The 24277-nt window shown below is 31.9% G+C and overlaps 3 protein-coding genes across 5 annotated transcripts; all 3 read left to right on the top strand.

Moving 5' to 3' along the window:
- On the top strand, window positions 1-6823 carry LOC113872679 (glycolipid transfer protein 1-like). 3 transcript variants are annotated; one of them, XM_027510410.1, is made up of 7 exons: window positions 1-150; window positions 1943-2072; window positions 2643-2698; window positions 2965-3095; window positions 4545-4680; window positions 5644-5775; window positions 6433-6823. In XM_027510410.1, exons 2-7 carry the CDS (start codon window positions 1955-1957, stop codon window positions 6466-6468), a joined length of 609 nt encoding a protein of 202 aa, XP_027366211.1. In that variant the 5' UTR covers window positions 1-150; window positions 1943-1954; the 3' UTR covers window positions 6469-6823. The 3 variants fall into 3 exon arrangements, 2 of the variants coding, with proteins under 2 accessions (XP_027366211.1, XP_027366210.1); XR_003505903.1 differs by lacking the exon at window positions 1-150 and adding an exon at window positions 169-284 and having other exon boundaries at window positions 5670-5775; window positions 6433-6636; XM_027510409.1 differs by lacking the exon at window positions 1-150 and adding an exon at window positions 169-284 and having other exon boundaries at window positions 6433-6636.
- A 10174-nt stretch (window positions 6824-16997) lies between these two features.
- On the top strand, window positions 16998-18755 carry LOC113871502 (CRIB domain-containing protein RIC1-like). Its single transcript, XM_027508595.1, has 4 exons — window positions 16998-17055; window positions 17534-17631; window positions 17735-17798; window positions 18355-18755. Exons 1-4 carry the CDS (start codon window positions 16998-17000, stop codon window positions 18753-18755), a joined length of 621 nt encoding a protein of 206 aa, XP_027364396.1.
- An 863-nt stretch (window positions 18756-19618) lies between these two features.
- On the top strand, window positions 19619-23295 carry LOC113871503 (KIN14B-interacting protein At4g14310). The gene is made up of 3 exons (XM_027508596.1): window positions 19619-20737; window positions 21494-22107; window positions 22761-23295. Exons 1-3 carry the CDS (start codon window positions 19619-19621, stop codon window positions 23293-23295), a joined length of 2268 nt encoding a protein of 755 aa, XP_027364397.1.
- The last annotated feature ends 982 nt before the right edge of the window (window positions 23296-24277 follow it).

A 24277-nucleotide genomic window follows, 5' to 3' on the forward strand; every position in this document is an offset into this window, starting at 1 on the left:
AAAGAAAAAAATTATGCATATTTGTACAATTATTCGGACAAGAAGAACAAAAAGCGAAACTTCGATTGAATCAGATTCCCATCTATAACTCAAACTCCATTCTGTTCTGATCAGATCACAGTCCCCGAGATTCTTGCCACAATATATTATGTATGTTTATCATCCGTATTCTGTTTGTTTCTTGCTGTTCATGGATCCATAGTTGTCTGTGTGTTTGATTTTTTTTTTCCGAGACAACTGAAATGAATGAAAGGTTTTTATGTTTTCGGAAAATCAGCAAATGGGTATTCTAAATTCTTCCTTTTTGAACTCAATTTACGGTTGCATTTGCTGTGTTGATCTACATTTGTGAACGCGATCGGTTATTTTTTTACCCATGCATGCCTCCAAAGGGTGTTTAGTCCAGAAATTAAATCATGGCCCCAAAATCTTGTTCATATATATACTTTTGGTGATGGGGAAGAGGAGGTGGATTCCACTTGTGGCTGTGAACAAATTTTAATCTTTTGAGGTGTTAGAAGTTAAATCAGCTTTAAATTTGCTTCTTCTGAACCACTGTTACTCTCGAGTGATTTGATTGGTTTTTTTTATATTTCTCATAGTTGGGGCCTTCATTGAACCCTTGAATGTTGTGAATGTTTTTTCCCTAATTTTATGAAAGATGAAGGAAAATTATCTCTACAAAGAAAATGACTTAAAAATGGGTACCAAGAGAAGTGTTATGAAAGGCTTTAGAAAACAAAGAGGTCTTTGTAGCATATATTCAAGCTACACAAGACATGTATGCATGAGAGAGTGACTACATGTTTGAGAATTTCTAGAAGCGTATCTAAGGACTTCCCATTAGAAATAGGTTTACATAAAGGTTCTGGTTTAAGCCCTTACTTTTTTAATCTAGTCTTAGATGTGTTTACAAATGACATACAAAAGATTATCCTTAAGTGTACTCACTTTGCAAATTATATAGTGTTGGTTGAGCATTCGAAAAAAGAAGTTAATGTTAAATTTGAGTTATGGAGAGAGACTTTAGAATCTAAAAATTTTTGCTTGAGTAGAAGTAAGTCGGAGTATAATTAATGAAAATGTTATTGAGCGGTTAATGTGGAGGAAAACATCATGAGTTATTTGTCGCCAAAGAATACCTATCAAGTTGAAAGGAATGTTTTATTGTATTGTAATGACCAACTATCCTATATAAATGTTTGACCTTAAAGGAACGACATAAGAAAAAAGTGGGAGTGGCAGAAATGAGAATGCTAAAGGAGATGAGTGAATACACGAGAAATAACAAGATATGAAATAATAGTATACGAGAGAATATTGAAATAGCATCTATAATGGAAAAGATGATTAAAAATCGTATAAGGTAGTTTGGTTATGTACAAAGAAGACCTTTGGAGGCATTGGTAAGGAGAGTGGATGATATGACTCTTAATCCAGTAAAAATGGATAAAGAAAGACCCAAAAAATTCTTAGACGAAGTTATTAAAAGAGACATTTTGATTAACTAGATTTCTGAAAATTTGGTTTTTTTTACTATTATATGATCCATGTAGTCGACGTCATCAATGGGATAAGATTTGGTTGTTGTTGTTTGTATGCTTAAATTTGTCTACTAGAGGAGCAAGGAAAATGATACATATACTTGAATTTGAGTGTGGCTTATATGTAGATTTGAGGCACATTAGGTTGAGCTTATGCAAATAGCTTATAACTCCCATAAGCGTTTTTTAGCTTATTTCAGTAAGTATCTTGGTATAGTTTATCAAAATAAGTTGCTTTTAGCTTATTCCAATAAGTTTCAAGGTTAAAATTATTAAATAAGCCATAATTTAAAACGAGCTTATTGACAATAAGAATTAAGCTGTGTGTCCAAATGTACCCTTGATATCTTGAAGCTTATGCTATTGTATTTGTTTGGTTTTGATCATGTTATGTGCAGCAAAGCCCAAAAATGGCAGGGACTGTCTTCACTCCTGCATTGGTAGAACTTGAGCATGTAAAGTCTGAGCAAGGAGAAATTCTGAGCAAGCCATTCTTGGATGCGTGCAAGCACATATTGCCTGTAATAGGTACATGCTCTTGGTCCCTTACCTTGTTATTGGCACAACAATGATAAAAGAAACAATGGATATGATGTTATTTGGATTTGGAAAATTTCCTGTCTTCCCTCTATTTTTTTTAACCTGGTAGGGGATTCAATTATCCATTTTTTATAATCTGTAGTGTGTTAAATGATATTATATTTGCTAAATCTTAATGAATTGTCCCCTCTTTGAGCCAGGTAAGATGCATAAAAGTGAGTTTTTCCATAATTCTGTTCTCTTATTCCCCATTCTCCACATTCCTCACTGAGATATATTTTTTTTTAATTCAAAAAATGTAGAAAATGATTTTTAATATATCTTTCATTTATATGAACTGAATTCATTAAAAAGGGAACAGATGCACAAAGACAATCAGGAATCCTTCTAGATCAGAAACTTGTCTATGCCTTTATTGTATAGATGTCTAACTCTACAACTGCAATATGTACAACACAATAGAGTGTGTACCTATGCACTTTGGTTTAGTGTCTGCTTAAGCATTAAATGAATATTTCTGCCATGGGTTAAAAGAACTTAACACTTTTCTTATGACAGATAAATTTGGAGCTGCTATGGCCCTTGTTAAATCTGACATAGGTGGTAACATATCGGTATGTTTTTGTTAATTGCTTTTTCTGACTTCTACACGACATGCATGTCATCATATGCTTTCTTGCAGCTTTCAATGTATTATTATTTTTTCTTAAGATAACATGGTATAGTTATACCCTAGTGTTTGGTTATGATTCATAAAACACGTATGTTTTGACTTGTTTAGCAATTATACGTATGTGTATATACTGAGACCTTAATAATATTGGGATTGGGATCATATGCTATACGTTCTCACTCTATGCTATACTGATTTTCATGACAGAGATTGGAATCTTTATATTCTTCCAATCCGACGAGATTTAACTGCCTTTACAGTTTGGTACAAGTAGAGATTGAAACTAAAACAACTAAATCATCATCCAGTTGTACCAATGGACTGCTTTGGTTGACAAGGTAATGAACACCATGCAGTTGTACTTGTGTTTCATATTGGTATGACCTTCCCAAATCTGTTGTTTGGAGAGCTTCTTCTATAATTTGTAATAGTGTTAACAACTTTTTTGTTTCAAGCATAGATTGTATAGTGCATGAAGTTAGAATGGCCATCATGGTAAATTTTAGATTAAAAAGTAAATGAATTTTTGCACCTATTCCTACCCAAATTTCCGAAGGAATCTCATAAAAGTACTTTGGGGGCGTGCTTTCCAAAATTTGTGAAACTGGCTATAACTAATAGAGTTTATAGACATATTAATGTGTGAATGTGTAATCCATGCATGCCTGGATGCAAGGATGTTTAACATTTCAAATCTGTCATCACACTTGAAAGTATCTTAGGTTGTGGATCAGCAAAGACCATGTCTGTCTCTTTCTCCTAAATGGAAGAACTCCTATCTGGACCTGTTTGGAAAGAGTGGTAAACTAGAATTGTGGACAGAAGCTCTGGAATCATGTGATTTCTGATTAAAGTAACACTGAATATATGGAATGAAAATTCAGCTAGACAAACACTAGCACAAGATTTGAGGTGGAAATTGGAGTTCATATCATACTGCAAGTTATATGGTTTTAGTACCTTGAATCTGTTACACAGAGTGATAGAAAAATTGATGGAGATGTAAATTACAGGATTTAAACTGGGTGGATGAACTAGAAAAATGCTTTAGGCATTATTTATGATCGAGGTGCCTATCAAGCTCCAAAGAAAATGTTACCCTTCAGTCATAACACCAGTGGTGTGGGGCTTTGTGGTACTGAAAGTTAGGCAGTAAAGTGCCAAAAAGAGCATAAGTTAAGTGTTTCTTCAATCAGAATGTTGTGGGAGATGTGTTCATATAAAAAGGGGTAAAATCAGGAATGAATTTTTAGGGAGAAAGTAGGAGCAGAATCTATTAAGGAAAAAATGAAACTTTTTTGAGCTATGATTGTTTGGCCATGTGAGAAGTAGACCAGTAGAAGCTCCAGTAAGAAGAGTTTATCCCAAAAGGATCAATTGAAGCTCATTAAATAGAGGTATAAGAAGGAGCAAGAAAAACCCTGAGATTAAATTTGAAAGAAAAAGACAGAGATCTAAATGGCTTACTTGAAGACTTGGTATAATGATGATCATGTAGCCTACTGCACATAGTAGGAAACGTGTTGTTATTTTATCTTTTAGAACTATGGTGGATGGTTTACACTTGCTTCAATTAGCTTTTATCTTATTTTATTTCTTTCAAGATTATCAAGCTTGTGCTAGTTCAGATTGTCTTTCTCAAGACGTTGAGGTAATCATGTGATAATCTTAAATTTTATTTGGTAGCCAGAGACCATGGTTAATGATTATGAGTTGCCATTATTTGTTCTTGCAATACTCTTTATCATAAATTTATTTCTCTAACCTGTAAAATCTTCATTCTTCAGAGCAATGGATTTCTTGGTGGCTTTGTTCCGAAACTTAATCGAGCACGAGGATTGGCCTATGTCACAAGCATGTACAGATTCCTATAACAAAACTCTGAAGAAGTGGCATGGCTGGCTTGCTAGTTCAAGCTTCACTGTAATGTTCTTTTGATGTTTTATTAATATAATCTTTGATATTTTTTTGTTGATACAGAATTTATTCAAGCTCTTAAATATGAAATTCCTTCATATTGGACTAATAAATGAAATGTCAAAGCTGGACCATTTGCAGCATTATGCTGACAATTTTTTGCAATCTTTGCTCTTTATCTTGTGAATGCTTCATATTCTTATGTAGTGTGAAATATGCATTTGGCTATTCAAACTACTCTTTATTTGTTTTAATTTTCAATATTGTTTAGACATACAGCACATCAAGATTCCTTGATAAATGAGCTGAACAATGTTGTGGTCATTGAATCATTTAAATACTGACAAAAGAATACAACAACAACAACAACCAAGCCTTATATCTCAAAGTGAGGTTGTTTACATGGATCAACCGATACCATTGAGTTCGGTCAAAAACTAAATATTTAGAAATCTGGTTGATCATAAGGTTTATTTTAATAACTTTGTCTAAAGTTCTTTTAAGTCTCTCTTAACCCTTCTTTATTAAATAAGAAAGTCATGTAATCCACTCTCCTTACTAGTGCTCTCAAAAGTCTTCTCTGCACATGACCTCAGAAATCTTTTCCACTATAAGTATTACTCCAATATTCTCTCGTATACTATCATTTTGTATCAAGTTCTTTCTTGTGTGTCTACTCATTCATCTTATCATTCTCATTTTTGTCACTCTCACTTTTTTCTCATGTTCCTTTAAGACCCCACATTCACTACTATATAGGACAGCTACTCTTAGATTTTTATTTTATGGCTTCTTTGCAGTAGTCTCTTTAACTTAGATCATTGCATTCAAACACCATGCAGTCTTCCCTTACTTTGTGTTTTTCTATTATTTTGTTTGTCTTTTGTTGTTATGGTTTTCTATTTAGGAAGGAGTATAGTACATGGTACTGAATACGCATTTGGGACATATTAAATATTTGACCTATAGGTAGTCATGAAGCTTGCTCCAGATAGGAAGAAGTTCATGGAGGTGATAGGAGGCACTGGCAATATCATTGCTGACATAGAGAAATTTTGTACAACCTTTTCTCCTCTCCTTGAAGAGAATCACAAGTTTCTGGTAAGATGTCTTCAATCATTTTTGGGCTTTGTGATGATCATTAATGGTGTTGATCTGAATGGTCTGAAAGATGAGACATTGAACTGTATGCATCATCTAATTTGGAATAAACCAGATTCTCGTAGCAATATCTGTATTGAATTAAGAGGATTCAAATATAGCTTCCATTACTAACCCCTGGCAATTCCAGTAGAAAAATTATTTTATCACTGTTTTAGAAGTATGTAGGTTACTCGGGAATTACAGTACGTGACATCAATACAGAAGTTATTTAAATTAATAAACAGAGAATTGTAAAGTATATGAGGTGGCACTATCGTTCTTGCAAGACTTTCACTCATTGAGGGTAAAATTAGGAAGGAAGGACAAGGTAAAAATAATGTGGCAAACATCAAAATATGAGTGACAAGTCTATATAATGTAAAGAGAATGATGTTGGTTGTGTAGCAGAAATATGTTTTTTTGGGGGTGGAAGCAATCTGTGTGTATTAGTAATTGCTTATTTGTAATAGATAATCACTTATTTTTTAACAGCTCTCTTAAAATCTAGTAAAAATAAGTGATTAATTTTCCAAAATAAGTTGATGAACTAAACACTTATTCTTAGTGTGAATACAGAGCAATTTTAAGTTTTAAATTTTTGCTTTTTTGGCACAGGCTCGTTTTGGCTTGGACGATATGAAGGCATCATGACTATGTATTGATGGTTAGTAGTTCAAAATGAGTGGCACTTGCATGCTTATTCTCATTTCTTATTGAGCTTTTAAACTCTGCTTCACCTTTGGCATCTGGATCAAGTACCACTATAAATAAGCATTGACATAAAACGTGTACCGCTAATAACTCTATAACAGTGTTGCTTTCTCAACTTTGGTTCAGCATGTGTTGAGATATAGACATGCTATTCAATTATAAAATTTATGACAGTTGTTAAAGAATTAGTGATGAACAGACGCCATCTACATGTGGGTTGAAACAAATTGTACTTGTGAACTTTGGATGCTTATTCATGCAGTAACCCGAATGTTTTTTATGGGATTGTTTAAGCCAAATTGGTGGGTGTGAATCCACATTTTGATGATTTATATGACTATTTATTTGTTAGTTTATTTTTTAATGCTGGTGAATAACAAATCTCAGCTACTCCATTCATGTGTGTGTATAGTAAATATTTTTTATATTATGAATTTAAAGCACATAAAAAATATAACACAAATATTCACACATTGATAAAATAATATAAGTGTGCTTGTATAATTATAATAAAAGTAAATACATTTTTAGTAGATTAAAAGTTATGAACTGAATCTATTGAATTTATTTATATATAAAAAATCATTAAGATTTAATATTATTTATCTATTTTCATGAATTTTAGCTTCTTAGCATAGAATGTTTGTTGTGTAAGATCATTGATTATATTTATATTTTCAAAATCTTGTTTAGCCGTCCTTTTCATTGGAATTACATCCATGTGTAAAAATGAATCAAATAAAAGTAATATTAATTATGAAAAATTAATATTTTTGGTCTTTTAACTTTATTTTTTATTTCAATTTGATCTTTTTAATTACTTTTATATTTTCTTTTAGTCTTGTAATTTTATTTTTGACTTAAATAAGCTTTTGATCTTTATAAAAGTTATCAGGTTTGTATTAAAAATTCTTGTGACTTAAGATTCATTAGGGGAACGATGATTTGGCTAATAGTAAACCTAGTCAATCATATCTGAATAAGGTACATGGGAGACAAATAGATGTAAAAGTAAGAAAAGGGACCCTAGTCTCACAATTCCTGTATCTCTAAACCACACAGGTCAAAATACGAAAACATAAAGGCAGTGACAACGAATCTAAGGTGAAAGTTTGGATATTGTCTTTGTTTGCATAGTGGATCAAGTACGATACATTTGAAAAAAAAAAAGAAAAGAGTACGATACATTTGTCTTCGGTTTAGATTTATTTTTATTTTATTTGTCGTTCTCACCAAATGAGGGATTGGTATCGACATCCTTGTGTTTAATGACATTTTTTCATTATAATTTTTACTACTTAACATTGTTTAGTCATGTGAATTGCATTGCGTGCAACTTGTAGGCACTAGTTCTACGTTATTACAACATAATCCAGGTAAGTTTGCGAAGGACTGCCATGTAACACGCAAGACAGACATTAATTAAGTATTTCATCCATGTGACACACAAGATTTTGATGAAAAAATAATAATTATTAAAAAAAGTCTTTGTAATTATATATCATTAATTTGTATCAATCAACTAAATATTATAAAAGTTTATCTAAAACTTTCTTATAAACAATATTTACATTTGTATTTAAAATAATATTTTTATTATATATTAAAATCTTAAGACTTTTTAATTTTTAACTCTAAGGAATAATCACATATAATTGTCTACAAAACAAAACAAGGTTTGACAAATATAGACTAACATTAGATAAGTTTAACCTTAGATTTTATTTATGGTCATTGCATAACTTATTGCAATTGAAAACTGTTGACAATGGAACTTGAAAGACAATTTTATGTAATGGTTTAAGCATTTGAGTTAAGGAAATATTTCAATACATATCGAGGGAGAATCAAAATCTTCAATGAAAGTAAATTATAAACAACTAAGGTTAAACAATAAACTAAAAAACACACTTAATAACTTCAAGATGTAAAATCAACTTCTTATAATACACACTATCTTTGCAAGCTTCCTCCGAATCTTTAATCTCATGAACTTTTCCCATGACATCTTAATAGTTGAAAACTAATTATCAATAGCCCCACAAAAGTATATGAATATTAAAAGTACTATTTGTCACATTATTATAAGTATCATAGAAGGAATGACATACCAACCAAATTCGTTCATCACTCTAGAAGATAACACATCACCAAATGAGACTAGAAGTTGATCTTGAAAGTGTGGCTAATGCAACAGTGATCTCTTGTATTTTATCACATTCCAAAGTTACCTAAAACATAAAGTTCACCTTCACAAACCATGTCCTTAAACTTATTTAGGAATACTTTCCTTATAAATGTTTGGATTTGACCTCTCTATGAGGTTGTTAAGGAAAATAAATTAGTTCAAAATCTTATGATTACCCCTTGCAAAATGATGACTAATTCAATAGTAATATAACTCACATGGACATTGAGCAAAACCATCTCAACAGAAATAATATTGTGTTCATTACCATATCTAGTTATACTCTACTTGCGAATTACCCGTGCTTTAATTTTTCATGTTGATTTGAATAGAGAAATATCAAAAATCTTGTCTAAATTAGAAGTCATCTTTTCACAATCAAATGAGTGCCAAGATTACCTACCAAATTAACTTTCAATTATTAAAACCTCCAGTGTGACAGTGATGAACTTAACCAATTGTTAGTATTTAAAAAAAAAAACAATATATTTAAATAAAATATATTAAGTATGAATGAACATACCTATTCAGAAATAAGAGAATAGAAACTCTATTGAGTGTTCGCTATTATGATTGCAAAATAGATTATGAGCCAATTAGTACAAATAAGTAAATAGAAATAAGATAGGAGATAGGAAAAGCATAAAACTGTATGAAAATAGTTTGACAAACTTCTTAGATTCATTGGAAAATTGTGAGGAAGGTTTGCAGAAATTACCCACCAAATGCAAATACATTGTTCTGCATGAATGCTAGTCCGTTAATATCAAACGTGCAAACTGAGTTCTTAACTGGGAATGATTATAAGAAATATTTTTAAAATTATGGATAATTTTTTTAAAATATAGTAAATATTATTATTTTTGTTTAAGGTATTCTATTTTGATTTAATTATTTTTTATTATGTACTGTTAGAGTAATTATAAGAGAAAGACTCAATTCTTTCATAAAAATTATGAAAAGATTACAATATTAAAATTTAGATAAAATATTTAGATATTGTAGAATTGATTATTTTTAATCATTATGGGTGCTATTAGTATGGGTGTGACTATTATTTTATAGCAAAATATATGAATATAATTATAAAAGAAATTAAAGAGTATACTATAATAATTAGTAATTATTATTATTATTGCTTAAATTATTCTATTTTGATTTAATTTAATTTTTGATTATGCACTGTTAAAGTAATTATAGAAAAAACTCTCTCGTGTTAAGCCTGATTAAGAAACATATAATATAAAATAATTTAATATTTAGTTCAAATTATTTATCATTTTTTATTTAAATTATTTTATTGTATCTTTAATTTAAAGATTTTTTTCTTATTAGAAAGTTTTTAAAAAGAATTATAGACTATACTATAATAATTAGTCAATATTATTATTCTTGTTTAAAATATTCTATTTTGATTTAATTTTATTTTTGATTATGTACTGTTAGAGTAATTATCAGAAAAAACTCTCTTATCTTAAGCTTGATTAGAAAATATATAATATATAATATAATTTACTTATAACATAATCCAGATAAGATTGTGAAGGACTCCCTTGTAGCATGCAACATAAACATTAATAGATAATAGATAATCCTATTTTGAGTTAGGGATCAAAATTCCTTCAATTGACAATATGCTATAAAATTTACTTTAAAATATATTATTGTTTGAATTATAAAATAATTATTCTACTTTTTAAAAAAATTTCTGAATAAAGATATTTTTTATTGTGCATTATTATTATTATTGTTTATTTATGTTTTAAAAGTAAATTTTTTTATTTATGTAAAATATTTAAAAATCAAATTATTGCATGAAATTTTTACAAGAATATGTAATAATTCACATATAATATTAATAGTCATGACTATTTTTTTAATGTAAGATATACTGATTTAGTAGAAGACAACATTAAAATTATTTTTTATTTAAAATTAGTATATATTATATTATAGTGTAGAATATGTAACATCCTTATTTTTATTTAAAACAATAATAATAAAATTATCATATATTCCATTCATTTTGATCAATTGTACAAAACTTTGAATAACGAGTTGATAATGATTAAGCAGACTCTGAAGAAGAAGCATTAAAATACATGAACATACATTATTCTCATAATATACATAATGCTAACCTTTACAAAGTATTCATTAAAATACAATAAGATACATTAGGACTTCATTTCAAATATTTACAAAATACAAAACATAATGAGTTCTAATGAGCAGCCTATCCATCACGAGACCAAAGAGACACTAGTCATCTCTGTGTCATTCTTCTATCATCGCTATATCGTCAGAGTTGAGGTCGTCATCCGATCCGAGATATACATCACCAGGGTCTGCAGTAATTGTTACTAGGTGCCAGTAATTCTCTCGAACGTCTAGTGAGATGGTCTTCCAAGATAATCGTGACCATAATACGTGAATAGGTATGTCAAAGCTGCTGGGGTCCTCACAGTGTCAGGAAAGATATATATGTATAGAGTATGATGAATTCTGCTTACAGGGAAATAAAAAACAATACTAAAAGCTAATTATATTTTCATCATAATAAGGTCACTAGGTACATCACTTTCATATACAATAATCCTAAAGAAACAAAGGCTTGATACTCATTAAATACATAATTTAACCTATGAGTTACCGAACTATCTACAAGTCTAGTGCTCTCGGTGGGTGATGTCATCCTAATTTTCTAAAATGGTTATGTAAGGATGAATCTCTATTTTTATTACTAAACATACAATCACCAATAATTCAATGATACAGGTAAAGCAATCATACAAGCATCATATAATAATATTATTAATATTCTAAGTTATTTAACTTAAGTCCATTACTATTAATATTTTTAGTTCTCACTTTCATTGTCCCTGGGATCTCTCGAGATCTTTCTTAGCATAGATAGTCGTTGGATAGCCGCAGCTACACAGATACAACGTGTGTCGACCTAACCCCTTTTAGCAAAAGTATGGATAAAAGTATTAGTCAAGAAACGAGTGTGAGACCTATGATGCTTCTATTTTCATTTGTTTTGCATAATTCAAGAGGAGCATCCACCACTCTCATTTCCTCAAGACTTCTCCGTCGTCTCCATCTTCCATACTCCCAGTGTACCTTTGAACTATCCATACTCATCCTTATCATATTCTATTTTCATTTCATTTCTCTTTCCATATTTCCCATCTCATCTCTATATTTCTCACTATCTATTTATTAACATATTATTCATGCTTTTATCTTTTTCTTTTACTTTAGTTCATTATTATATCACACATAAATCAATCATTGCTGAGAGTTAATTCTCTCGGACTCAGTCCACCATGTACATGCATATACAGTCAAAATAAAAATTATACACATCATCAAACATCACAAAATAGGCTTCAAACATAACAAAAACATGTTTTCATCCAACATATACTTAAAATCATATATTTTATCACAACATCTTCATGAATACAAGCATACCACTTCTTTAGTAACAAAATAGAGCTCTCCTTACCTTAAAATAGAAGTTTAGTAAAGGGTTTTCAAAAGATTTTGCTTAAAATGTGAAGTTTTTCCTAAATATCACAAGAGATCTCATTTAGGGAAGGAGAATCAAGAAAATAACTAAACGAATGGAGAACCATGCTTCAAGAACTTACCAAAGAATAAGGGAACTGAACTTCCAAGCTTTGATTGGAGAAAGGTTGAGATTTTTCAAATATTTGCTGAAAAAATGAAGAGAGAAGTCAGAGAGAACATAGAAGGTCATAATTTGGAGTATACTTCAAGTTTCTCAACTTAAAAACCTTTAAATATCCCTCAATTCATGATATTCTTGCTACAGTGAAAAAAATAGACAAAATTGCACTTTGCTGTCTGTCATTCTAGCTACAGCGAGAGCTTCTCGCTACAGCAAGAAACAGCAAGAGAGTATCAAAATGCTTGATTTTGGACACTGTTTTCTCGCCACAGTGAGACACATCTACAATAAGAAATCCTGCAACTTAAACATCTAAAACTCTCCTAATTTCAAGCAACATACATTAACAACTCATACCAAATACAAAACTAATAAATAATAAAAATAGGAATACAAAAAAATACTGTAGGTTTTTATATTATTTAAATTAACTCTATAATTTATAAACCTACTAGTCAACTCTTTATAGTTCTTATTGAAATAAAATTCTTAACGGTCTCTATTTTATTTAATAATTTTATGCTAAAATGACTTTAATCCCTTTATAAATTGAACAATTAAAGTCTCTCTAATTTATACTTCATTAATTAAATGGTGAATAGAGAGTAAACTAAACATAGAAGAATGTTAAGAAATTCTAAATTTTACAAAAAGTCAAATTTTGAATGAATTTGCAACAACTAAAATTGTAAGAAGCATAAATCATCTAGTGAAAAAGCTTAAAATGATCAAAGCTTTTAAAGAAAGATAATGAGTTACTTTCAAATAGCTTTTATATTCCATATCAATATTATAATTTATAGTTGAATGTGATTCACCATCATAGTAGTAGTTGTGTCAACTAATATGGGTGGCTCATCTTTATTTTTTTGTTACGTGTAACAAAAGACAAGGAAAAGGAGAACTAGTTGAAATACACTTGTATTTTGAAGACAATTTTAAAAAACAACCAAATATATATGGAAGAGTGAGAATCCAAATAAATTATCGTTGATGCGATTATTTAGTATGCTTAAGCATGTGAAACTTGATGCAACTAATGCCACTTTTTGGTGGTGTATTCCTAATGTAGATATGGAAGGAAACTTACTACCCATCCTAGGGAATAATGATATTAAACTAGTGAATGATTCAAATCGATACCTTTTTACAAGGATTATTTATAGTGTAAGTGGAGAACAAGGATTTGAATTACCATCTCTACTTGTTAGTTATGTAGCAGAACATTTGGAGAAGAAAGGTATAAGCATTGGCCAAATAGATGACAATAATGAAGAAGACATTGTTGTTGCACACATAATAATATAAGCTAACATAGAACAAAGCAAAAATGATAATGAGCCTAATCGGTTAGAAGAAGGTTTGAAAACAGTTAAGGATAAATATATTTTTGTTGTGAAGTCTAATGCCAATGAACCATTATTAGTTCATGTTAGGGATGCATTAAGTGCTTATGGTGAACATGTAGACAACAAATTGAGGGAGGTGACTGAAATGAAACAACTATTAGTGATCAAGATTTGTTAGACACCATTGAGCTTGATGGTGAGAAGCTTAATGAAAGACATCAAATTGAGTTGAAAGCATGCCAAAAATTCAAGAACTTTCGCATATTCAGGCATGTTTTAAAGGAATGGAATACAACAGAAGGATATGAAGTTAGTTGAATAAGAAGTGATTCTTATAAAATTACTGCCAAGTATGTAAGGGGTTGTGCATGGAGGATCCGTGCTTCTTAAATCCAAAAGACTGCCACTTTTCAAATTAGGACTTTGAAGGGGAGCATATGTGTAGGAGAAAGCACAACAACAAGCATGTCACAACAAGATACTGTCAAAAGTATCAATTTAAAGTTAGGAATGACCCTCAATGCAATTTGATTGCTCTTTAGAATAATGTTAGAAAAGATCAACGGTTGATGTCACATCATCTAAGATGTATAGAGCAAAGAGAAAAGCAGAAGAAGATATACAAGACACAAACATGGCACAATCTCATAGTTTGTGACATTATGCGGTCAGAATTAGAAAGCATAATCCAAGAAGTAAAGTGAAGATATAACTTGATAAGTCATCTCCTACTGATAATGATACATTTCAAAGGATGTATTAGTGTCTTCAATCTTGCAAGCAATGATTCTTGAATGGTTGTAAACCAATTATAGGTCTAGATGGTTGCTTTTTGAAGAATTGCTTTGGTGGGCAATTACTATATGCTATGGGAAGAGATGACAATATCATATGATGTCAATAGCCATAGCAGATGTTGAAGTTAAAAGATATCACTCATGGAAGGAATTTTTTACAATTATTGATGGATAATGTGGGCATGGGAATTATATAATATCTTTTAAACCTTTATTTTAGATAAACAAAGAGGTTAATTAATGCTGCTAATATATTTTTTCAAATTTTGAGCATTGATTTTGTGTGTCATATGTATTAAAACTTAAACTAAAGATTCAAAGAAAAAGACAAACAGTAGAATTCAATTAGCAGATTATCCTTGTGTGCATGCATGTGATGCAACACAAGATTGTAAAAGAGCAAATAGTAGAATTTGTCAATGAATGCTAGTATGGAGAAATTCTTACAAACTTAAGCACACATAATCAAGTCTAATTGTGGTGCCAAGTATGGGATAAAAGTTGAAATTGATCCTATTAATCCACCGTCGGTAAGTAAGGCCAAAAAAAAAAAAAAAAAGAGAAAACGAGAATTGGAGATGAACTAAAAAAAGGTCAAACATCAACTAGGAAGGGACTCATTATTCACAGCAAAAGATGTTTCTAATAAAACCATAATGTAAGAACCCTATACATCCTAACTCTAAATTTAATAAAGTATATCAATTTTTATATTCCATAATTTTATTCATTATCAATATGCATTATATGATTAATCTCTTAGGTTTCTTGATACAGGTAACTAAAGTTTATAAAAAAATAGCATTATCAACAACATATAAATTAAATGTTGTTGTTCTTTCTCTAGTTGGACAAAATTAATGTAGTAATAATTTTATGTGTAAAAGCTTATATTTATTTATCATTTTTATTTGACAGTCTCCAATCATAGAAGAAAACATTCATAATGGAAAATCAAAATGGACATGGAGCCTGCTATACTATATTATATGTTAAAAATTTATATACAATCATATTTATAAGTAAGCATTGGTTATATAGTTAGGCGCATTTTTGTTATGAATATAATTTTTGTCTTTTCGAGGGGATAAGGAATAATATTGTAACTATTTACATTTTTTTTATTTTTTAAATTAATTTTTTGAAATTTTCATAAAAAATAATTTTAATTTAAATACAAAATATAAGTTATTATTCTTATAATAACAAATTTACATAAACACTATATTATTAATATTTTCTGTACATTGAACGAGTTCGGCTTCTAGTTTATTTTTTAAAAGGGTAAAATTTAGCAGGTTGAGTTAGGCAATCGAAAATAAAATGTTTTTATAGTATTTGATTCGATATGCATACAAATAATCGTGTACTTCTATCACAACATTTAACGTAAGAAAATAAATGATAAGCTGAAAATTCCCAACCCAACAATATTCTTACTAACGGAATGAGTTTAGGTTTTTTATGGGTCACCAATTATCATTTCTCGACCTTGTTTCTCGTCCCTTCAGTAGAAAAGAAGCCATTGAAAAAGCACCAAGCCCAAATATAGCCTCTGTGCCTTAAAAATGTAGTATTACATATCTGGATTTTCACCTAAAAATACGTTGAGCTACATGTCTTGATTTGATCACTCCTAACGATAGGAGGGTGTTTGATAAAAAACCATTGCTCTTTCTGTTTTCACTTTTGAGAATTCTCCAACCCTGAAAGTCTCCCTCTTCTTGGTTGGTTTTTTTTCCTACACAACCAACCAAGAGCACCATGCACCCATTTTTCTTTGCATAATTTCTTTCTCCTACCTTGCCAACTTGATACGTGTGTTCTTCTTCACTGCTGGTACATGCATGCTTTAGGTTTTGTGATTCATTTAAGTGTATATGGAAGCCAATAAAGTCATATTATATATGCTTCATTTAAGTATTATGCTCTGAAGGTAGAGCCAGGTACGTAGGTGTTTTGATTTGTTGTAATCTTTATTTGTTTTTTCTTAATTTTATTTTTCCACTTATTTTCCCAACACAATTTTTTCATCATGAAATCTTTTCCCTTTTGCAAGGTGTTTCAGACCATGAAAAGAAACATACTTTCATTTCTAATGACAAATTATTGTTCTTAGATGTTTAAAATCATTCGCCAAAGATTAATATTAACAATTTTCCTTTTTATATAGAAAGCTTTCAATATGTGAAAATTTCATTGATAAATAATGGATTTTGCATAAAGGATTAGTTACTCATTTTATTGTGTCATTAAGTAATACGGCCAAATATTTAATTGGTACAAAGCAGATTTTTTATGTAATCATTTGGGTTACTTGTTTCTTTCAGAAAGTTTTTGTTGGTTCCATTGAAGAAAGAAATTGCACCAGCATCAATTTTAAGTGGAGGGTTTCTGGGTGTAAGTATATCAACGAGCTTCATTTATATTACTCAATGTCTACCAAGGTGAAAGGACTCCTTAAAGGATTAAGATACATATCCCAAATATTTGGTATGCGCAGTCTCTTTTCTCACTAAGAAATGAGATATAGCTTTTTCTTGACCCCATGCATTTTTTAAGAGTAGGAAATTTTTATTGCTATGTTTCACTGTTTTCTTTTAATCATCTTTTGCTAGGTGTTGAGAATTATTTTGTGTAAGGGATGGATCACAGACACGCATTTTTTTTTCCCCAGACTTTTATTTGATAAACACATTTAAGAGCTTGTCATTTTATTATTGATATATGCTTTGATTGCTTTGTTATACAGCTCGATGCCCAGATTAAAGGAAAGAAAAAAAGTAATCTATTTGATGGCAGTAATTCAAAAATATGAAATTAACTGCTATTATTTTGTTATTTATCTCTAAAAAATCAAAATTGGAAAGCCTACATTTCATATTATTGTTAGTTTGAATATTATTCTTACAATTTGAGATTTTCAAATTACAGATTGTGAATTAGTGAATTAATCACAATAATTTTGCAGAAGAAAAAGAAGATGATTTTCAAATTGGGTTCCCAACTGATGTAAAGCACGTGGCGCACATTGGATCAGATGATCCATCAGCAAATGCACCTAGCTGGGTACTATTCTAATTCCCTCCTATTTCATAGTAATAATTTTTATTTGGTTAATAATTCTTCCTCAACAAACATTAATTTGTGATCAATTTGAAAACTTATGCAGATGACAGAGTTCAAACCAGCAAAAGAAGGAGACCCATCGGGAACAGTAAATGAGATGCTTGAAGGTTTGCACACCTTAAATGATTTAACTTTGTTTATAAGTTAATTTTAGAGAAAAAAATAAAGAAGGAAAAGATTTATTTAAATGTAAAGTAGAATTTTTATAAACCTTTTAAAACTTCTATAAATTTATGTTTCAAACTTTTGTCATTTTTTTTTCATAAACTTTCTTTCTTTTTCCCTTGACCTCCTTTTCCTAATTTTTCAAACTCTTCTCTTCTCTTCTCTTATCTTCTCTTATCTTATATTTCAAACTCTAAAAAAAATATTTTTAAGAAATTCGGTTAACAAAATTAATAAAACAGGAGAGAGAGAGAAACTACATGTAGCTTTAAGGAAAGAATAAGAAATACAGACAGTGAGAATAGAAAATAGTCAAAACTAATTTTTAGATTCTCTTCTCAATTTTTTATATAAAATATTTTTTAATAAGAAAAGAAAATTTGCTGGGTGTATATTTTCTGATTCTGTAATTTTGATGTCTGTCGTGGTTGTTTTAGAATTGAGGATGTAGGAGCACATTATGAACAATTGTGACAAGCTGGTATTTAATTTGTGTAGATGACAACAATTCATCAAATGCAAAAGGAACACATTCAAAGAGTCGACATATGGTTCCCAAGTCTCGACACCAATCAATAGACAGTGAGACCAAACAAAAGCACACGAGACGCAGCCACCGATCATCGGACCCATCTGCAGACACATCGGCAAATGAATCATCAGGTGGTTCTCGGCATCGGCGAAATAGGCGTGGATCGAACCACGGCGGAGATTCACCGTCGCAAGAAATGCCACCAACTGGCGCCAAAACTCATCGGAGAAAATCAAAGAACTCGGAAGATGGTTCAGTGCGAAAGCCATCGTCTAGAAGATCTTCCAAAGGGGATTCGCTAACTGATATCTCTATTTCAGATTTTGGATCTGGCTCAGGGCCCGAAACCAAGAACGAGGCTCAATAGGGTTTAAATTCAACTCAGAGAAAGTAATTAATATGCTAATTATTATTCAACCAATACTTTAGGGAGGGAATGAAGGGAACATATTTGCTCTTTTGCAACTTGTAAATTCTTACGGATTTTGATTCACTCATTTTTCATTGAAGCCATCACTTCAATTCTTTTCATACCAATCTTCTTCTTCTTCTTTTGTTGAAATATCGATGCTTCGTCCAAAACTTCTTAATTGCATGCATAAACGATGATCTTATGTCCATAATATTTAATTAAATATTATTATCATAAATAAAATCATGTTTATCAATTTGTGCATAACACAAAAATTAAATTTTGTTTATACTTATATAGAACATGAAAAATAAATATTAAATAATTTTTGATACCTTTTCAGCATATTTTAAATTTATTTTTATGGTGCGCCTAAGAAGTCATGTTAAAAGAACCATGTTATTAATAATACCATATGACCTTTCTATGAAATAAGAAAATCCAAAAAAGAGCGTCGCGTAAATTAAGCGACAAAAACAAACAAATTCCCGGCTTAGCATTTTCAAAACTCAAAATTGCATCACTTCCCGCTCAGAATTCAGATTCACTACAGTATAAGACCCCGTGCGGTTTTCATCAAACGCCTTGTATCAAGCCACGCGTAACCCGATCACGAAACTCTATTTTTATTTCACACGTGGCTTAATTCTAACTGTTGATAAAAATCATACGGCACACATTGAATTAACCGTACTGAATCCCTATTCCTCCATCCTTGAATCTTCGTTCTCTCCTCAATTTACAACCCACAAAACCAAACTTCCATTTTCACACTTACATTCACATCACATTAATTTCACTCAGTCACCCACTGAGCCATGTCGTCCACTCGGCGCGGCGGCGAAAACGACGCCGCCACCTTCCGTCGCCGCTCGACCACCCGTTCCACCACCCCTCTCTCCGCCACTCGCAAATTCCCTTCCCCTTCTCTCCTCAAAGAAAACTCTAACCCTCGCCGATCCACATCTCGCGGGCCCACCCACAACCCCACCCTCAAACCCCGTGGCCGCAGCTCCAGCCCCTCCCTCGACCGCCCCATACCCAACAACCTGGCCCATACAAAGCCCATCAGCAAACCCACAACCGCCCAAAAGCTCAAACCTTCCACCACCACCACCAGGTCAAGTCTTGAAGTCAACAAAACTTCTCAACTCGTAGATCACAACAACACAAACAACAATAACAAGTATCCTAGTAGGCTTCACGAGAAGCTTGCGTTTCTCGAAGGGAAGGTGAAGAGAATAGCCTCCGATATAAAGAAGACGAAGGAGATGTTGGATATGAACAACCCTGATGCGTCAAAGGTTATTCTTTCTGATATTCAGGACAAGATCTCAGGGATCGAGAAGGCCATGGTTCATGTCGTTTCGAAGAATAATGATAGTGAAAATTGTAGTGACAATAAGCAATTGGGTGTTGTTGGTGGTGGTGATGATGACGTGGGTATTCAAAATAAGAGCTTGGTCAAAGGGCTGAACAATGAGGAACTTGAGGCAAGATTGTTCCCTCATCAGAAACTGCTTCGGGATAGGACGGTGGTGAAGGAGGAGGAGAAGGTGCTGAGTCCGGTTGACGATAACTCCGTTGCCGTTGAGTTCTTGGCTTCTCTTGGAGAAGAGAAGGAGAAGGTGTTTGAAGAGGTGAAGGATATGGATGGTGGAAATGGGAAGAAGGGAGGGAATGGTGGCTGGAATAATGCAGAGTGTGACATTGATGTTCTGCTTGCGGCTGATGAGAAGCTTGAGGAATTTGATGATCAGGAGAATCGGCAAGGGGAAATTGTTGGGGAGGAGGTGATGGATGAGGCTTTCAATTTTAAGTTGAATGAGATTGGGAACAAGGTTGCTTCTGGTGGCTGGTTTGTTAATGAAGGGGAGGCTGTTCTTCTTGCTCATCATGATGGATCCTGTTCCTATTATGATATTGCCAATTGTGAGGTATGCGTTCTTCATTGCATGTTTGAAATGTTGGCTTGTGGACTCTTTTAATTTTAGTTCAATTATTGATTTGCATATAAATTTGTTGACTATTAAGGTAGGCCATTCATTTAATCTCATATGATGATTGATTTCTAATCATTTAGATTTAAGTTATATGGTATTAATGTTATCCGTAAAGATTAATAATAATGGTTTGTATGAATATTCTGTGTTCAATGTCAACGTATGTCATTAATTTTAGTCTCACCAAGTTCATCCTTTGATTTTCATTAAGTTAGTGCTGAATACTATTAATGTAGTCGATTCAATCTCATAGGATGGTTAATTACTAATCATTTAGATTTTAGTTATATAAGTTAGTGCTGAATACTATTAATGTAGTCGATTCAATCTCGTAGGATGGTTAATTACTAATGATTTAGATTTTAGTTATATCATGTTAATTAGTGTTATCTATGTATATCAGTTTGTATGAATGATCTTCGGACAATATTGGTCTCACCCTGTTCGCCTTTTGATTTGCATGTAGATAGTGGTGAATATTGAGGTAGATGATTTGTACGATGGTTAATTATCATAATCTCTTATCTTTTTAGCGTTTCCTAAAGAGCTTTTGAAGAGAGAAAGTAATTATTTCTCATAATAAAGATTTTCAAACAGGTATAAAGAAGCTTAAAGCATGATATAACATATGATATGATATGGTACGATATAATGAAGAATTTATCATCTGAAAATTTATCATTCTTTCAGGAAAAAGCTGTATATATGCCTCCGGCAGAAATTTCACCTAATATGTGGAGAGACTGTTGGATCATTCGTGCTCCTGGTTCAGATGGTTGTTCTGGAAGATTTGTGGTTGCTGCATCTGCTGGCAACACACTGGATTCAGGGTTTTGCTCGTGGGATTTTTACACTAAGGAAGTGAGAGCTCTCCAAGTTGAGGCTGGAACAGCGTCCTCAAGAACCGCACTTAGACCCTTGCCTAACAATATTGTGCATAGAAGGAATTCTACTTCTGGCATTGTGGCAGCAGAAGCTAAGCAGTGGTGGTATAGACCCTGTGGCCCTCTTATCATCTCTACTGCCTGCTCCCAGAGATCTGTGAAAGTTTTCGATGTTCGTGATGGAGAGCAAATCATGAAATGGGATGTTCAGAAGCCTGTTCAAGCAATGGAATATTCCAGCCCTTTGCAGTGGAGGAACAGAGGAAAAGTAGTGGTGGCTGAAGCTGAATCTGTTTCTTTATGGGATGTGAACTCAATTGTTCCTCAAGCTCTGGTCTCTGTTCCTACAACTGGTCGAAAAGTTTCTGCTCTCCATGTCAGCAACACTGATGCAGAGTTGGGTGGTGGGGTTCGGAAAAGGTGAGTTAGATTTGAACCTTAGCTTCTTTATCAATTATGTCCTGTTTCTGCATTGTGTGCTCTATGTTCTGTCTAATAAGGTAGCATGTTGACTTATTTTTTCCTTTTATATCTAAGATAAGAAAATTTATGATACCATAGTGGAATTCAGGTCTCCATGGTTCAACTAGGACCAGTTTTAAAATTTCTACGCAAATCAAGATAAAGAAAAGGAAGTCTTCCAATTATTGACTCACTCAAACCCATTGTCCAACTGAATCCCACTTATAAAACTATATCTTAGTTACTGTATTCGTGCTGTCTACTAATAGCACAAACACATGTATAGTTAGTCTTATTTGAGTTGTTTTCCCATCAACGGAAAGCTTCAGGCCTAATATTTGCAATTCATGTTATTATTTATTATGGGAAGGACAAAACTTAGGTGCTTGGTCAAGCTCCTTATGTCCTAGTATCATGTTCTCCAATTGAATGATGATATGTGGATAGTTTTTGAAAATTCTGTAGCACATATTTAGTGAAAGTTATTTATTCTTGGAAAGAATATGAAGAACTTGATTTTGGTCTTTAAGGATAAGGGCATTTTCATAAGGGTCATGCATTTTCACTGCTATGTTTCCCTTTTGTTAACCAAGTTGAGAAATATAATGCAGGGTAAGCTCATCAGAGGCTGAAGGACACGACGGTGTGTTCTGCACATCAGATTCTATTAATGTCTTGGACTTTCGCCAGCCATCTGGTGTGGGCCTTAAGATCTCAAAACATGGTGTGAATGCGCAATCGGTTTTCTCGCGTGGGGACTCCGTCTTCCTTGGTTGTACCAGCACAAGTTCAATGGGCAAGAAGCAGTCCTCACCACTGCTACAGCAATTTTCATTGCGCAGACAAGGACTGTTTAGCATCTATGCCCTTCCAGATTCCAATGCACACTCACATCATGCAGCAATCCCTCAAGTATGGGGTAATTCTGACTTTGTCATGGGTGTTTGTGGCCTAGGACTATTTGTATTTGATGCACTGAAAGATGATGCACTACGTGTTCTCAATATGGATTATTCCAGTGCTCAAAGTTTTAGAGAAGTTATTGGCCCAGATGACTTGTATTGGCCTTCCTTTGATTATCTGGGATCTCGTGCTCTTCTTATATCAAGAGATCGACCAGCTATGTGGAGGCATCTAATAGCTTGATAATTATTAATTTCTAGTAACTTCAAGCCTTATTTGTCTACAATTACAAAACATAAATTTGCTTAAGCTTAAGGGTGTTAGTGTTTTTTTATTTATTTTTACTTGCTATGCTTTTTAAGGACTAGAGTTTTGTTTTCCATCAGACGAAATTATGTTAGATGTGGATGCTTGGGTGTTAATATTCTATGGAATGGCTGCATATATTCCCAGGTTGACCGCATATTACTGATCAGTCTGGTAGAGCAGAAAGAGGAATATACATATTTATGCCAACCCACCAGTTTTTCTTGAATCAGTATATTTTTATATTCAATCTAGTTTGAAATAAAATGAGCATTTGAGAACATGAGTTACACCTGTAATAGCAAATATGATTCTGAATCTACATTTGAATTTGGCTCAAGTATGGTTGAAATGTTAGATGCATACTAATGTATTGTTTTTATTTGGTTAAAGAGAAATAATAAAACCAAAATTGACTTAGAATTTAAATTTATCTCTTTTTTTCTCTTCATTTTAATTTATTTTTTCTTCTCTCAAATAAACAAAGGGTTAGAGTTTGAGGCTTGTACATCTTTGGTTTGGAATACATTAGAGCTCTTTTACTTAGTTATAAAAGAGGAAATGTTTCACTCAGTCTAACATTTAATTGGTTGCACTATTAGATTTTTTTTTTTTACCAAAATGAATTTAAATTAAAAACAAATTTTAAAAATAGTGTAATTTAACTGTTAATAAACATGTGGTGTCATCTTAAGAGTTGAGATATTTTAACGAGTCATTAGCCGAACAATTGACACATGTTATGTCCCTATGAGTTTTGCATCCTTAACAATTCCTTTCGGTTTCCTAAATTCCAACAAAATGCAAGATTAGAGACAAGACAATTTTTAAATTGGTCCCATTGACGGACATTTGACACGTGTCATGACTATGTTGAGTGGTGCGTAACCATGAGGTTGAACTCCTTGCATGTGTGACA

This window comes from Abrus precatorius, unplaced genomic scaffold (assembly GCF_003935025.1).
Source record: "Abrus precatorius isolate BTA unplaced genomic scaffold, Abrus_2018 Scaffold7, whole genome shotgun sequence".
Classification (NCBI taxonomy): Eukaryota; Viridiplantae; Streptophyta; class Magnoliopsida; order Fabales; family Fabaceae; genus Abrus; species Abrus precatorius.

What these genes read in the sequence shown, in the direction of transcription:
- LOC113871502 (XM_027508595.1), top strand. Translation starts at nt 16,998, where the DNA reads ATGTCTACCAAGGTGAAAGGACTCCTTAAAGGATTAAGATACATATCC. An exon ending in ATACATATCCCAAATATTTG is followed by an intron (nt 17,056 to 17,533) that starts GTATGCGCAGTC and finishes ATAATTTTGCAG; the next exon opens with AAGAAAAAGAAGATGATTTT. An exon ending in AGTAAATGAGATGCTTGAAG is followed by an intron (nt 17,799 to 18,354) that starts GTTTGCACACCT and finishes TAATTTGTGTAG; the next exon opens with ATGACAACAATTCATCAAAT.
- LOC113872679 (XM_027510409.1), top strand. Translation starts at nt 243, where the DNA reads ATGAATGAAAGGTTTTTATGTTTTCGGAAAATCAGCAAATGG. An exon ending in TTGCTAGTTCAAGCTTCACT is followed by an intron (nt 4,681 to 5,643) that starts GTAATGTTCTTT and finishes TTTGACCTATAG; the next exon opens with GTAGTCATGAAGCTTGCTCC. An exon ending in AAGAGAATCACAAGTTTCTG is followed by an intron (nt 5,776 to 6,432) that starts GTAAGATGTCTT and finishes TTTTTGGCACAG; the next exon opens with GCTCGTTTTGGCTTGGACGA.
- LOC113871503 (XM_027508596.1), top strand. Translation starts at nt 19,619, where the DNA reads ATGTCGTCCACTCGGCGCGGCGGCGAAAACGACGCCGCCACCTTCCGT. An exon ending in ATGATATTGCCAATTGTGAG is followed by an intron (nt 20,738 to 21,493) that starts GTATGCGTTCTT and finishes TCATTCTTTCAG; the next exon opens with GAAAAAGCTGTATATATGCC. An exon ending in GGTGGTGGGGTTCGGAAAAG is followed by an intron (nt 22,108 to 22,760) that starts GTGAGTTAGATT and finishes AATATAATGCAG; the next exon opens with GGTAAGCTCATCAGAGGCTG.